At 38.1% G+C, this 16183-nt stretch overlaps 1 protein-coding gene across 1 annotated transcript in view; it reads left to right on the top strand.

Moving 5' to 3' along the window:
* The first annotated feature begins 833 nt into the window (after positions 1-833).
* LOC108770571 (cell adhesion molecule 2) overlaps positions 834-16183 on the top strand; it is a 92767-nt gene continuing 77417 nt past the window's right edge. The window contains exons 1-2 of the mRNA XM_018522213.1: positions 834-1406; positions 7265-7408. Coding sequence (XP_018377715.1) covers positions 7363-7408 — 46 coding nt within the window. The 5' untranslated portion in view covers positions 834-1406; positions 7265-7362. The remainder of the gene's footprint in view (positions 1407-7264; positions 7409-16183) is intronic.

The following is a 16183-nucleotide window of genomic DNA, read 5'->3' as shown; positions in this document are numbered from 1 at the left end:
ATGACATTGACGCAATTTGCAAGCAAACTGTGAAAGCATTTTTTTCAATAAAATTAATATCTATGATATGTTAAATAAAAATGTTTTTTATTTCTTTATCTTAGAATCCATGAATCCATCTTTTAAAAGACTTTTTTATACTATTTGTCTCCATTCCTAGAAAATATATCATTTTGATATTAAGGAACGTTGAATATCAATTTAATACAAAATATTTAAATAATATAATCACGTTATGTTCAATTAACACTCGGATATATTAAAAAATACAACACAAAGTTTTAACAAGGATTTAAGTGGATCAGTTTCACGAATACAAAATGTTTTTTTATTACGTACATTTTCGAGGAAATGCTTACAAAGGCATGACTATAAAGGCATGTCTCACCGACTGTATACGTGCCAATTTCGCGATCAGAGAGTACGCTGTTCAGCGATGCACCGCGTCTCAAAGTAATAATAATGATAATAACAATAATAATAATAATATAATAACAAGTAGAAACAGGGGTAATGATCACGCATAAATCGCTATTCAACGTCGGGCGCCTCGGCGCTCATCGACGATCGTCGCCGACTACGGTGAATACGCGGCTCGGCGCATGCAGTTGCACCTGTCGGGCACGAGGCGCGCAAGCGCTCAGGTGCTACAAACCGCCGCACGGAGGTAAAACGACGCGCGGTCGAGCTTTCGTAGTCGGCATCGGCCATCCGCGACGCGAACTTTCACCCGGTCGGCGGTACCGCGCGCGTCGCGGCGCGATTTACAAAGTTGTTGCGCGTTTTGTAACGCCGACGTGCTCGAGGCGGGGGAAAAAAAAAAGAGGAAGGCATCCTCTCTCACCTCGAACGACGGATACGCGGTATGCAAAAAACGTGGCTGTGCGACCGAAAAATGTGCAGTTAACTTTGGAACTCGGAAACGTTAAATCTTCGGAACTTTATTTCCGACGATCGCGCCAGTGCAATTTGCGGCCAGAGCAAGGAAATGGGGATTAATCCAAACTGGAGTACACACGTTTGGCTACACATATCTACGGATTAGAGTTACGCGCGTACGCGCGTGCAAAGGACGAAAGAATGCCTTTTTCTCGAGGACGGTGCCGCACAGGCGAATTAAAGTCGCGTCGCGTCGAGTGCAGACACTGATTTATTTCATCTGGCCCGATCACGCCCGCGGGCGAACGCGTGCACGCGAATGGAAAAACTGTTGGAAAAAAGAAAAGTTGCGGGCGACCGAAAGCGTCACTGCCTCTAATTTTAATTTCACCGGCCGTCCGGTCTATAAACCGCGCTTTCGCGTTTTCGGTTGCTCGATCGCGCGATGAAACCAGCCGGCCGGAAGAATTTCGATGCTGTCCCCGGAATTGCGGCGAGCCGCTCTTAACCCGGATAGAGCCGCGAAGGTAGGCTCCAAATACCGCGGTAGCGCAACCAATGCGGCCTCAAATCGTCCCAGCAATGCGAATTAACATACCCGTGCATACCAAAATAAATCGCGGTCACGCTAAAATTTCGATATCGGTCAGAAGCACGATCACCAATAGTTCGAGTTAACGAGTACATCATACGTCGCCGTCGCATTATCCGCAATCGGCAAATCTCTCTGTATTCCATAGAGAGAATGATAGCAATCATAGCGGTGGTACCGATATAAAATAAATGTGGCTTTGCGAAATTTCGACCGATCGGAATCTCGATCGCGAATAGTATACATTCGCAATTCAAGTTAATATATTCATCCTCTACCACTGTTATGTAATATATATACAGAATTATGTGGAATCATGGAAATTACAATATGCAGTATGCTTAAATTAACTCATAATACAAATCAGTGCATGCGATTGGAAATAAATGCGGTTTTGCAAATTTTCACTTGATTAGAGGGGTTGTCTATTGTAATCAGCATGCGTATAACGCAAATTTTCCTTTATCTACAGAATTATGCAAATTAGGAATATAATCTATATAGCTTACTTAACTTGATCGACAACCCATCGCTCATTCTCCGCCGGCTCAATTATTCGATCGATTATCAACCAAGCACGGATCGGTTATACAGAAAGAAAGAGAATTTGCTGAAGCATTTAAAAATTTAATTAGACGCATATTTGAAAATTATTTTGTTGGATCATCCAAATAATTACACAGGAATGTCAAATATGATGAGTAATGCTGCAAAAAGATTTGACATTTTAAGTAACCAGTTTGGGCGTCCTACATAAATATTTTGAGAGACTACAAACATGGTGTATAAATTCACATAAAATTATTTAAAACATTTAAGCTTCGACCGCGTATAGGCATTGCTTTTTACTTATTATGTATTTACATTATGTATTTACGGTCTTGATAATTTATTATTGTTTTTATAATTATTTTGATAACCCAACAAAAACCATTGTCTATATCTAAATTTTTAGATACTTTAACAAAATCATCCTTTTCTCGCGCAAGATTCGCATTTTCGATAAAGAAAACGTATTTAATACGATAGTAAAACGTGATGAATTTTTTCCTATTTTCTTTCTGTAACTATTCAACTCTTGCGTGGTCTTTTTCGAATAGTCTTCAAAGCAAAACTGATGAAATATTGGAGGAATATTTCACATATATTGGGACACACGCACATACACACGTACACATACATACACACGACCGGCATTGCTCGCTCGCGCGAAAGCATTGAAATTTATTAAGTCGTAAGGATACAAACGAGGGAATATCCGCTCGATGAATGCTACACTGAATCCAGACACGATTATCGAAGCGGAAGCTCGTCCCCTCGCGTTTCCGACAAAATTGTGGAAAGCCACATTTAAATTGAGATCAAGAACTTTGGATAGCACGAGGGATGGATTGCGAAGTCATGTCATCGTTTATAATCGAGCAAAATGATAGGACAATAAAGAGCAAGCGTCCTGTTCATTGTCGATCGCATGAATTGGTATCGGTAGAATTGATGATCGGTCAATTATGAAAAGAGCGAGAGCAGAAATGGGGCCGCGCGTCACATTGGTTTCGATTTTGTATGAGAGATCAGGCGATTTTATTGAGCTTACGCCGATGCATATCGATGGGACGAGCAGTGGAAAGCGAGAGCTTTTTTATGGGGGGAAAAAAAGGCAATAAGAGCAGAGTGCACGGCGAGGCTAGAATTTCGCATTTGGAAACGAGGACAGCGTCGCGCAGATGGTAGTTATGGATAGCTACGAGAGCGAAACGATTGAATTGGTGACGCGATGATACCAACTATTCCCATATCGCAGCTAGAAATCGTACGTGAGTGAAATTAACGATTGGCAAAATCAGGCATGCGAAACATTCAGAGCATAAAGGTTATGACACACAAAAAAAACTTGAGTACAGTAAAGGCTGTCATACATACTTTTCGTAACTGTAAGACGTACCATAGGAATTAGTCAATCACAGCCAAGAATCGTCAAAAATGTTCATCTTTGATTGATTATTACAGAAACTCTCTTATGATGCTTCAAAAACTAAAGGGGTTTTTGAGGTATCATAATTTGCCATAAGATTTTTATACTTGAACAAAAATTGTTACAATTGAACGCTTGCACTGTGTGCGGCAATCCTAAGACAAAAGTAATGTATGCAAGTGAATCAGCCAATCACAGTAGAGAACGTAAGGCAATAACGAAAGCAGTAACAAATAAAAAATGTTGATTTGCTTACGGCTTATGTTTTATTGCTCACATTTTTCTAAGTACCAGCATTAAAGTTCAACAGATTCGGACAAATACCGCGTTAAATCTTTTGTCAATGCATAATTTTTCTGCTTTTCACTACCGTGTTTCCTAAAGTTTATGCTGAAAATGTAAAAGTGAAACAAAAAATCTGCCAAACCGATCTTTCTTGTTTAAAGGATGGGGTTTTTGAGGCGTTATAACGAAATTTGCACAAAAATATAAAAATTCTTACTGTTTAAATTTCGATAATTTTGGTACTCGTTCATTGACAGAAGAATTAATTTGATTAACAAAATGAAATCTTAGTATCGGAACTATTAAGCGAGTTCTCAACAGGTTGTTAAAACAGACATAAAACTGCGTTGCGTTAAAAAGCCTTAAATTTAGATGAAGCATTTCTTTTTAGCGAAAGAAAATTAACTATTACTCTTGTAAACAAGAATTGAATGATATGGTATTCACAATTAACGTTCAAGTCAAAAGTTGAAAGGGGACACCCAATCTTATCTAGAAAAATATTTACAGTATCAAATAAATATTTTCTCTTCGGACTGGGTGTCTTAACTTTCATCGCGTGATGGCGAGAAGGATAGTCTTAGACGATAAAATCCTCTTTGTTTATTCATATCGTAATACTGCCGTCGGAAGAATTTCTTCGTGAAGGCAGAGTCGATATAGATACAATAAAAAGTACCGCGGGTGCGTGAATAAGTCAGAAATGGGTAGGCACGCCGTCCCTTATTCGGACGTATTCGAAGGGGAATATCCGCTGACAAATCGATTCTCATAGTCCACACATGGGCCGTTGCTTGTGGGGTTGTGTTTCGCGCTGCCGCCTGCGCACGTGGATTTCAGAGGGGAAAAACCAACAAGGCGAATACGAGGATATAGTCTTACCAAATAAATAAACCATACCGGCCCTACAATTGCGAGTTCCGGCAGACCTTTCGAACTCTCAAACTTGGAATCATTTACGAACATGGGTGGCGAGGCTGTCGCGGTCCCGAGATAAATCGCGTGTGAAGGTATCGTACTATGCCGCAAACCACGACATGGAACAATATTTCTCGCTTCGCTCGCGGCTCTCTATCGATATTGTGTGCCGCGTAGTAAACTTCGTAATCGTGTTTAGCTGAACTTTTCGTTTCGGCGTTCCAACATGCTTCTACAACTCAGTACCCTCCGATCGATGTTACAGGCCGTGAAGAAAAGTGAATGTACATGTATTGAAAATCGTGTGCACCAATCTCTATCTACGAGCTTGGAAAAAAAAGAAACGACATTACAGTGGACCAAATCTAGTCAATCTTAGTTTTCGGCGTCGAATATCGAATGTATATGTAGGACACGGAAATTGTATTTCCGTTAATCTTCCGACTGCCCAACGATGCTGAACTATAAGATCAAATATGTAAGATCAAACAGCGTGCTGCTTCAGTAAAGTAACTCCAAATTGAATACTCGAATGCTTGCCGAGATACCGAAGAAAAGCGGTCGATTTCCGATGGAGAGTTGCACATACGGATTCGGATAAACGGACGATACTGGCACTGGTAAACGGAATCATCGCAAGGTACATCCCAATTATAAACACAAATCACTATTTCGAAGTTAGGTGGGTCAGCCTCGCTCGATAAACAGCAACATCCTGTTCGATCTCCATGCTCATTAGCAGCGACCGTTGTGCAATCCGTGCGTCATCTCTGCATCTATCCACCTATATATCTATATATCTCTGTACGAGGATCGATCGGCGGAGCATGTATACGTGTCGGGAACTTCCTTCTAAGAGCGTTGTCGCGCGCGGCCGCGGCCGTCTCAACACTGGACGACGCCCGGAACTTGCAATGCAAACTCGCAACAAGTTGCATTTAAAATCCGCACCTACTGTCAGTCCGTTGGAGCAGTTGCTCGACAGTTTCGTTTCTTTTCTTCTCCTACCATTTTCCTCCGCACATCGCCTCCCCCCGGAAGCCCCGTCAAATCGCCGAGTATTCTCGACTGATTCGGGCTATTCAGACAAGAGCTCGTCCGAGATTTCCCGTTCGCTCGGCCCCAGGATTATTCAAGATGAAATTCGTTATAAATTCATTCGGGGGTACTACGCGGCTCGAATCGAGCTGCGTTTAATACTGCCATGACAATCTTCTGGCTGTCTTGACAGCTAGTAATTATTAACGAGATTAATTCGCTCGTTTCAGGATGAACATGGATGGAGAATAACGCGGGATTGGTCGGTCGTGTCTATTTTTGGGTGTCGCGGCGCCGTCTAGTTTATTCATGCGCTTCAGTAATTTTTATACACGCTCATTAATTCGGCTCAGTCTTTATAGTAGTCAGTTGAGAAGCGTGCAGTTTCCCTCGCGAATTAAAAGGCGTTGCACTTTGACTTACGACTCCTCGCGAAGAGGAAATCCAGTTAAGCAGCGGGCCACGTGGAATTACCGGAATTTCTCGACCGAAAGATGAAGAGCACTCGCCTCACGAAGCGAACGCTTTTAGCACCTTACCTTGGTAAAGTAAAGAGAAAAGATAGAAAGAGAAAGAAAACTTTCAATCGTGAAAAATTTCTAACTGGCGGTGTAAAAAGAAAAAATGTCACAGGAGGTCAGTTCTCACAAGAATGTGCCAAGATGAAATGTTAGTTTGCAAATGTCGAATTAGATTTTTTCAAGTTTCCTCGTTTTCAACTGATAATCAATCGGAATATCCTTTGAATAAAGAGAGTATAGGTGGCAAATGAGCGAAGTCGCAAATAAATCCATATACGGCCGTTAAGGAGGTCGGCTCTTTAACTGCGTATACGTTTCTTCCCTCTGAGTCGGACGCACAGTGAAAACACAATAACTCGCGGCAATCATTAAATTTAATTGACAGTGGAATAACGCAGAAGCTCGCCGCTAATTAAGACCAGTACGATGGGCATTCGCGCGTATCTGACGAGTCCGCTTCTGTTTCCTCTCTCTTTTTCTTTTTCATCTATCAATTCTGCAATTGTCTCTAACGCTATGAATGTCCATGCACAACTCTTTTCCGTTTGAACAAACCGTGCCGTGAACGCGCCTTCGAACCAGCTAAAACACTTTGACGGTAATTAAATTCAAATAAGGTAGTTGGCAGTTTCGTATAAATGGAACAACACGGTGATTATCCAAACAAACTTCATTGTCTATGAAAATAGGATTAAATAGTCATTTTGAAACTAGAAAATAATGAATGTGTAATTAATAACTTGGATATTAAGAACGATGATCATTTTTATTACTTAATTATCCCATTGATCCACTTATTGAAAAGGCTCATTTAACCTCTGGATAAATTTTATAATCAATTTTGAATCAGCATGAGATTGCGCTTTAAATTTTTGGCCAAAGTGATTCTAAACATCCGCGAGATTAATGAAACCAAGTTGTATCTCAAATTAATCTTTTTGACGTGAACCGATGAGAAATGTTCATTAACACCTCCCGCTGTATCTACGCTGCGTGTGGATAAATAAACGTTTGCGTTTTTTCTGTCATTACAATTACGCGACATTTCTGTGACGTCAGGAAGAAGAGAATTGTTGGCAAGATCACCGCCAGTCGCCGAGGAAACTGGGTGAAAATTACGAATTGTGGACCGGAGGGTGCGCGAGCGCCGCCGAGCGATGGATTTTGTGCTGCTGCTCCTCGTGATGCTGCTGAGGCAAGAGGGTGAGTGCTTTCACTTATGTTATAAGCTGCTGCGCTTTCGAGCGCACGAATGCACACTCCGGTCTCATTCCATGAACGCATGCTGTCCTTCCACTATAAACGCGTGCTGTCCTTCCACTATATCTGCTTTAAAGGATGAACATCCTCCTTCTATCCTCTTCCCATTTTTTTTGTTTTACATTGGTGACTTCCTTTTTTTTTACTCACGCCTAAGGATGCTAACTACCGCGCTATATTTTAAGCACGTGCTCCGAGAAAGCCACAAAGACTGCGAAAGGCCATTCGCGAGAATTGGTCTCGCTCGTGAAAATCCCTTAAGCGTTAAAACCGTGATGAAAATCCGATTACATATTATATGTATATATACTTTAAACTATCGTGCAATTGAAATGTCTGTTGGCTGAATTATGCATATAAATATATGTTGTACATTTCTGTCCATTACGGAAATAAATATGTACGTACAGATATAGTACAAGTATGGAGACAAGTATTACAAAACGTAGAGATGTTGTCGTTCTCCAATCTATTAATACAAATCTACGCCATGTAGAAATTAAACTGATTCTGATATTAATTACATTATTCAGTTATATTATTTAAATTTAATGAGTGTAATTAAGATTGAATATGAGATAATTTCTGTGTGCATCTATACTTCATATAGTAACCATCCTTTTTTCATATATCATGCTATTACAATATAATATAAAATTTTATCAATTGAATATTATTATTACCTAATCGATAAAATATAATATAAAATTTATTATCTTAATGAGAGAGTCAGGTGAATTATATTATTATTTTTAGCAAAAGAATGGAATAATACTATTTGCAAGAATTATTAGAAACTACTACAATTTTCATCAGTGCAGAGCGAGAAATAATTAAATAAACGCGAGTAAATACAGTGTGAAACGCAGCTTTGCATCACCATAATTTGTAATTATATAATTTGAAATAATCCGGGGCTTGGATAGAATTGCAATGCTTGGATAGCATTGGAAGGGATAGTTTTCACGAGTTGCGCGGCTATCATATCGTAAATAAAACATTGCCGTTGAAATTATAACTTAATAACAGCGTGCTTGACGTCACTCAGTTCTACCACAAATCATTAAATTACCAGGGCCAATAAAATATATGATACTTCGAAGCGGTATCAAAAGCGACATTTGCAAACTGATACCGTGACATTTCGCGTACGAATTACAAACTCAGGCTTGATACAGAACACCAATCAAGCTTGCAGATGGTAGTTTCGCTTTCCTCGCGATCCGTCTTTAACAGTCGGGTTCAAGATCGTCGTCATTAACTAGCCCCCTCTGGCTAAGGTATATATAGTCCATTGGATCTATCACGAAGAGCATAACAGCCAAAGATGCGTACGTTGCAGACGATGTATAACGCGTAGAGGTTCTCAAACTTTAATATCTCGACTCCGCCGCCACGAGATACATAAATTTATTTAAAGCTTTCACGACGGTGCATAATTTGGTGCGCGATAAAGCGCGAGTTTTATGATGCGTCTCGGGATAATGCGCTTTAAAAACAACTAACGTGTAATAAGAATACGCGCAAGTTGCATAATTCACTGCGAAAACGACGTCTAAGAAACGATTACGTCTCATAACAGATCAGATATTCACGTCAGTACAGAATTACGAGGTACATTTAAATGAATATATAACATGTTCTTTTAATAGCAAAAGGTTATATTTAATTTTCACTGAACTATTAATTTTCACAAAACGGACGGAAAGGGAATAAATCAACCTACAAAATTGGTTAGAAAGCACCATTAAAAATTAAATAAAACATTTAACGTCTTAAACGCTGTAAAACACGTCTTGTAAATTATTGCTCTCCGTTGTTAAGAATTAAACAATGTGATGTCTTTTAGATTTCCAGGAAAACAATTTTCACCTTCTTTTCTCTCTTTTTATTTATTTCGATTCATTATTTCAAGAGAACTGATTAGAAAATTCCAGTTGCGCTAGCGTAAATAGCACTTTGAGAATCACTGACGTATATATATAGTTAGCTGCAACCCATCTCTTCACTAAAGTTTCCTCTACCCGTTCTATACCCAAGTATCTGATAGCTCTTGTAATTTCCAAATGGCCGTTCTCCATCTCGTTTGTGTCGTTCTTTTTTGATGATCAGTTCTTTCTTTCTCGGTTTAGTCTCCAATCTGAACCCTAACGAGGGCGAAAAGCTAAAGGTTGAGTTCATTTCAAGAGCAAGGAAAGAACGGTTTAAAAATGACGCTGTTTCTAATTACATTTCGCCCGTTCCTTCCCGGTTATCACAATTTCAACGGGGGTGCACACGGTGCAAAAAAGGACGAAAGTCAAACGAGGGTGAATAAGGAACTTGAGAGAAAGAGAAAGAGAGAGAGCCGAGGGTGCGCTTTGAGTAAGAGAGCAGAGTGCAGGATGGCTAGGATTTATTACGTTCCGGTAGGCGGATGAGGGAGAAGCGGCGAGGAAGCAAGCGTTACACCGTGGCGGAATAAAAATCTCACGTTAAGGCAAGGCAAATGGTGTAACAGTCAAAATTAAATGGGCAGAGACGAAACGAGCTCGGGAGCAGTTAAAAGGTTACGATCGACGAGAGATTAAGTAACCGCGAATGCGAAGATATTTTCTATATCAACTACCGACGAATATCTGGAGGAGATGATCTGAGATTTGATCTTTGTTACGTCTAGAGACTCTATAATAGCTAGAGTTTGGCCACGAATAATTTTGTCAAGATAAGAGTGAGAAAAAAGAATATATATATACTGCCTCTTTTTATATATGCTTTATTCTAACTTATGTCATCTTACTCATTCCATAACTTACTGAAGTTGTTGACAAAAACGTCAGGCCAATCCAAAGTTTGTCATCTCGTGGCCAGACTCTGTTATAGGGTCTATAGTCACGTTGACATGTGAAATAACGGTCCGCGGTTATGAAATCTCGTGACAGTAAAGTTTGACGTGTATGTCTCGTGAACGAAGAATCGAATAGAACGCAGACTTCGTAAAATGAGTACCAAGAACAATATAGAAAACATGGGCCGGATGGGAATCAGTGAATTTTTGCTAACCAGAATTATTTTTACATATAAATGCTGATAAATTAATTGACAAGGAACGATGACAATCAACTGATAATGAATAATGTTAGAATATTCTGTTTATTCTGACTTTATAAACAATTTCTGTAAGAGTAGTATAGGGAGCTTAAACAGAGCTCTCTATAGATGCAAAGGAATACGAGAACGCAGAAACGAACTGATAAAATAATAAAGAAACTACGTTCTTTCTCGGGAATCGTACGGAGAGCTTTTTTTTATACCGGCTGTATCCTCGGCAGGAAATGAAAAGCGTTTCGACCAAAGAGAGTAAAGTGCATCGCCCCATACATATCAATATGGAGAACGTGTGCACTACGATGTACATGATATAAAATTTTAAAATTGTAAACTTGAAGTCTATACACATATACAAAACGAGTATCTGTATTCAGTTGGTTAGCATAAATAAATAAAAGATGCGTTGAACACCTCGATGTCGGAAGCTTTTCCTCTCTTCTCGAAGTTATCTGCGAAAATCACAAATCGAAGGCATAATTAGATAATTAAGAAAATAAAATATCGGAACGTTTGTAATAATTTTTAAAAAAGTGTTTGATAAATTTATAATTATATTTTATATATATTTTTAATACTTGAGAGATCTTTAACATTTTTTACTTAAAAAATAATATTCGATAAGAAAAATGATGTTAAGAAGTGACAAAGTTTTTTGAATTAATAAAAGTTTACATCTGTGAATGAAAAAAAAAAAAAAGAAAAATCTCATAGCAATTCGATCATTCTACAATTTCCGTCCGATATTTCAGATTGCTCGAACTGTAGCGAGAAATTCCTTTTTTACTTTTTCATTCGCGGATGTAAACTTCTATTAATTCAGAAAACTTTATTCTTTCTTTTGTGTATAAAAAGATAAAGATTGTTCTATAAATCTATTTGTTGCGGGTAAATTCTCTTTTACCTATTATATTAGTTATAATAAATTCTCTTTATTATGTAGAGAAGAAGATAGTATCACGGCCAGTGTATATATTGTAGCCTCCCTTAATATCTCCGCTATTATATAGCGAATCCTAATGATTACTTATGGAATTATTTGTTCAATAGCTCGTTGTTACATCATTACGCTAATATACTCAATAGCCAGCACTTATTATAACGCATTTTTACTTTCAAATATTTCAAAACATTTCTGAGATACATTTTAGCATTTAATTACAACTATAACTTCCTCATTTTTCTTAAATTTGAGCGTATTATCACATGAAGATGTGTTTTTTTTTAGTGTGTTATTTGCTATTTAACATTTTATTTGACTGTATATATTTTGCGTTATGCAAATTTAAAAAATAGCATTGCATTTTACTAATGTGACTCTATGGGTATTAATTACTTACAACCTTTTCTTTGAGGTTTTCATATCAAAATAATTATTTGATAATCGATTGTAGCTCTGTTAATCTATAGTTTATACTACGTGTACTATTTTTAGTACTGAGATTTGAGTACTGAGCAGCTTATATGCAGAAGTTATGTACATATATTCGTTTGCATAAATTTTAAAATATTTTACTTTTTGATTAATTTTGTAACCAAATATTGTTTTCTAAACAAAACCAATATTTTAAGGCTATTTTTATGGAAGGCCACATTACCACCCATTTTTTTCTTCAAATCATTATGCAATATCGTCATATTTTTATTAATAATCTTAAGTAATAAATATTTCGTAACTTTAGAGTCCAGAATTGAATCAACAACATTTTAACATTTTTAACGAATGTAATTGTCAAGTTTTAAACTTAAATATTGATTATTAACAAAATTATTGTGTAAAACTATCATAATACCAGCTTCTCCTCTATATATACATGTATGAATATCTTATTACGTTTTTGATTTAATTTTACCGATATAGCTTTTATAATAGCAAATGTACTCTGTTAATTCTTATTTCCTATTACAACACTCTTTATGTAAGTATTTTATTTCGTTGTTTTACAAATTGTTGATCCCAATGAAACGATAGATATTAGCAAACATTGTAGACAATTGATGCGCACATAGCACGAGCGTTAACAACCCTGTTGTCTCTGCTACTTGAGTGTAAAGAGAAGATACATCGAAGAGAAGGTTGGTAATTAAATTTCCTATGGGGAATTTGTTTTCGTCTTGTTTGCTCAGACTCGAGGCTTTTGGACACACGACACCGCGCGTGTGTGCAAACACGCGGGTCAGTGCACAAAGTTCTCCGATTTACGACCCGGTCCGGAAACGACGAGCAACTCATTTAACGGCGCGAAGTTGCATAGTGAAACAGATTATCGAGGACTCGTTTTAACAATGATGGCGATAATATCAGCGCATATATCTCGATTATGCACAGTATAATACGGCCGCGCATACAAATGAACGTTTGAAAAGGGGTAATCAAGAGATAATATTTACGTGATTTTTCAAATATTTAATATCTTGGAGACTGAATCGCGTTATCGTTGTAATCGTAAAACTGTAAAAATAGCTCTTTACGACACCGGAAATCAGTTCTGTGCCAACAGGTGTGCGCGGTTACGTAACACGCGGGACCGCGAATTAAGCGATCGCCCGAAACGATACACCGCGCACGTTATAAAGTGTCCGCGTCGACAAGCTTGGCAAATTGAAAAATCGAAGACCGAAAACTGGCGCCCGATTTGAAGGAGGAGAAAATGCAGCGCGCGACGCGCCTCAGGGCATTCCGGTATTTCGCCGACAATACCGTATGCATTTTCGCGTCTCGATGTAATAAAGCTGATGCAGAAATGCGCGAAACTTAATTTCCCGTCCCTCGGCGCGGAGGTTGCTAGAATTTGAATTTTTCCGCGTGGTCTCGTATTCACGTCTAGTGAGAAATGGTTCGGTTTTTCAGAGAAAAAGTATACAGGCGTATAAAAATGTCGCAGAACATAAAAAGCACGAGCGGAAGTTCCGCGCAAAAATTCAACGCTTCTCGCGTTGAACATTCGCGGACTCTCACACATTGATGGCTAACTCCTTCGCGCGCGATGAAAATATGTCAAAGGAACGGAACTACCAAGTGTCGCGCCGTAATTTATCGATCGAGTCACAGAGAAAAAAGGTGAAAAATGAAGGCATGTGAAGGAAGCGCGATTGGATGATTGACGCGCGTAACGAAGATGAATTAAAGAGCCGGGCCGATTTATCCGGATGGCTATCGCGAAGGATCCTCGACAAATTTCCTCCCTCGCTCTAATACGAGAGGCAGATTTGCAACGCTGTCATTTATAAGCATGCGAGAAGTTGCCGATAAAATTGTAGAATACGAGATGGGAAGTCTAAAACAGAGAGAAAAGATTAAAATATTTATATTAAAATATGGTTTATACAATGCGATTGTTATTTATTCGTTATTACGAAAATAATAATATAATAATAATAATTTATCAGTAAAATAATGCAATGAAAAATATTTCCCATTTGTGTTGGAAACGTTCTATTCAAGCCCTTGTTAAACTTTTGTGTTGAATTTTTTAACATATTTGAGTGTTAATTTAACATAACGTGATTATGTTGTTAAATTGATATTCAACATTTTTTAGTGTCAGAATAACACATTTTATGAGTAAGTGAACAAATAACATGAAAATAATGTATTTTAAACCGTAAATTCTAAGATGAGTGAATAAAATGTGTTAATTTAACATATCATAAATGTTAATTTTACTGAAAAAATGTACCTCTATGGTTTATTTACAAAACTGTGTCAGTATTATCTTTTTCGTGTTTATCTTCTTAAATAATGTTTATGTTATTGCCTTAAATAATATTTATGTTGTTACCTTCTAACATATTCATTTTGTATTAAATTATCACAAAATTGTGTTAAATTTTCCAACGATAAGGGGATCCTAAAGTCGTCTATTTTACCGATTCAGTAGGATTTACACACATACGATTTACGTATCATTAATACATCACTACACAGTACTACATTAATATCGCACACATACAAATTTTCTAATTAACTAATCTTTCATATTAGGTATTTAAGTCTAATTCTAAATACTCTATATTGTTTATAATACTTCAAATCAAGATTGTTTCACATGTACAAAGTACAAAACTTTTATATACAGCAAATATTCTTATGAGTGACGCCAGAAGCCGATAAAAAAAACTGTAAGTTCCCAACTTTTTTCATTTTTGGTATAAAGTCGACCGGTATGGATTACGTTATCGTTTATAAATTAATTATAAAACAATATATATATTTTGATCTATACGTAAAGGGAGGTAGAAAAATATTTATTTGAAAAATAATTTGTAAAACAACAGACGACTTTTTAGAATCTTTTTAAAAGGTTAAAATATATTTTGACATGTGTACGTGCGTGCAAAATTTGTCGCTATAAATTGTCCAATATGTGTAAATGCACCTCTGGCCAGACCTGTGGCAAACCGCTTTGAAATTCTCTCGCCGTTCGTTTACCAGCGAGAATGTAAACGTCCAGGCGTGCCGGACTTAAATCGAAAACGCACTCCAACGAGGCGAGTTATATCGCTTCCTCGCTCGGCCGCGCGACTCGCCGCCTCCCTAGAGCAGCCAGTCCGTTCGCCTGATGAAGATAAAACGGGATAATTATAGAGCCTATCGGGGATCGCGGCGCAGCTAAATTTCGTCGGGGCACGCGAGACCGTCGAACGTTGGGCGCGGCAATAAAGGGAGAACCGGAGCTTCGGTGGCGGCATGGCGCGCCGGCGACGAAAAAGAGACCGAAGAGAGAAGAATAAACCTGCGGACGTGCACAGCCGAAATAAAAAGCATGGTCGAGAGAGCATAGAAATAGTGCGGGCGCGAAAGAAGCGAGAGACGCTTAATTTTTCATACGAAACGAGATAGCATCTGCGTTTGGCCGACCGCGCGTGCTCCATGGCCTCGCTAATTATTTCTAACTCATTCTTTTTTCATCCGGCTTTCTCTATTTCGTGACTGCCGGATGCTGCTGGCAGATGCGGTTGCCGCTGTTGCTGCTGCTGCTGCTGCCATTGCTGCTCTCATAGCTCGTGTTCAAGACGGTCGCTGTCGCTGCTCGCAAACTTCACCCCCTCGCTAATCGTCCCATAGCACGCGAATTCCGCTTTCCGTTCCGCATCGTGTTTTCTCTCATTTTTCATTTTGTATTATCTATCGTATTCTATTCTAGAGAGAAAAACCGAGCTAACCCGCAACACCATTAAAATGATGTTATCATGGCTATGATAGTCATTGAAGAAACCACGCCAAGTACTTATGAGACAGTTTAGTATAGAAAATCGTTGCTCGAAAATAGCTGCATTCATCTGATATCTCGTATATTTTAAATACAAACTGATATTTTGTAAATTTCAATACATATAATTGTTTATATTTATGAAAGTCTCTTTTATAGTAATTTTTATTTTTTATTGTAATAAGTATGTTACACTATTTTTAAGCTAAATCTGTTCTAAAGATCCCATGCAATTAGGAAAGAATTAAAAGATGCACACATTAATTTCTCGTCTCTTTCTCTTTTATAAACTTTGTCTCGTTTTATTTTCTCTTACGAGGAAAAAAGCAGTTTCGAAGAAGTTTCTTTGCCGTAAGAAAGAAACTATTGATTGCAAATCGCAGTTTTAGTAATTACCCTAACACAAGCTTTCGCCAGA

This window comes from Trachymyrmex cornetzi, unplaced genomic scaffold (genome assembly GCF_001594075.2).
Source record: "Trachymyrmex cornetzi isolate Tcor2-1 unplaced genomic scaffold, Tcor1.1 scaffold129, whole genome shotgun sequence".
Lineage (NCBI taxonomy): Eukaryota > Metazoa > Arthropoda > Insecta > Hymenoptera > Formicidae > Trachymyrmex > Trachymyrmex cornetzi.
This window is presented reverse-complemented; position numbering and strand designations above follow the sequence as displayed.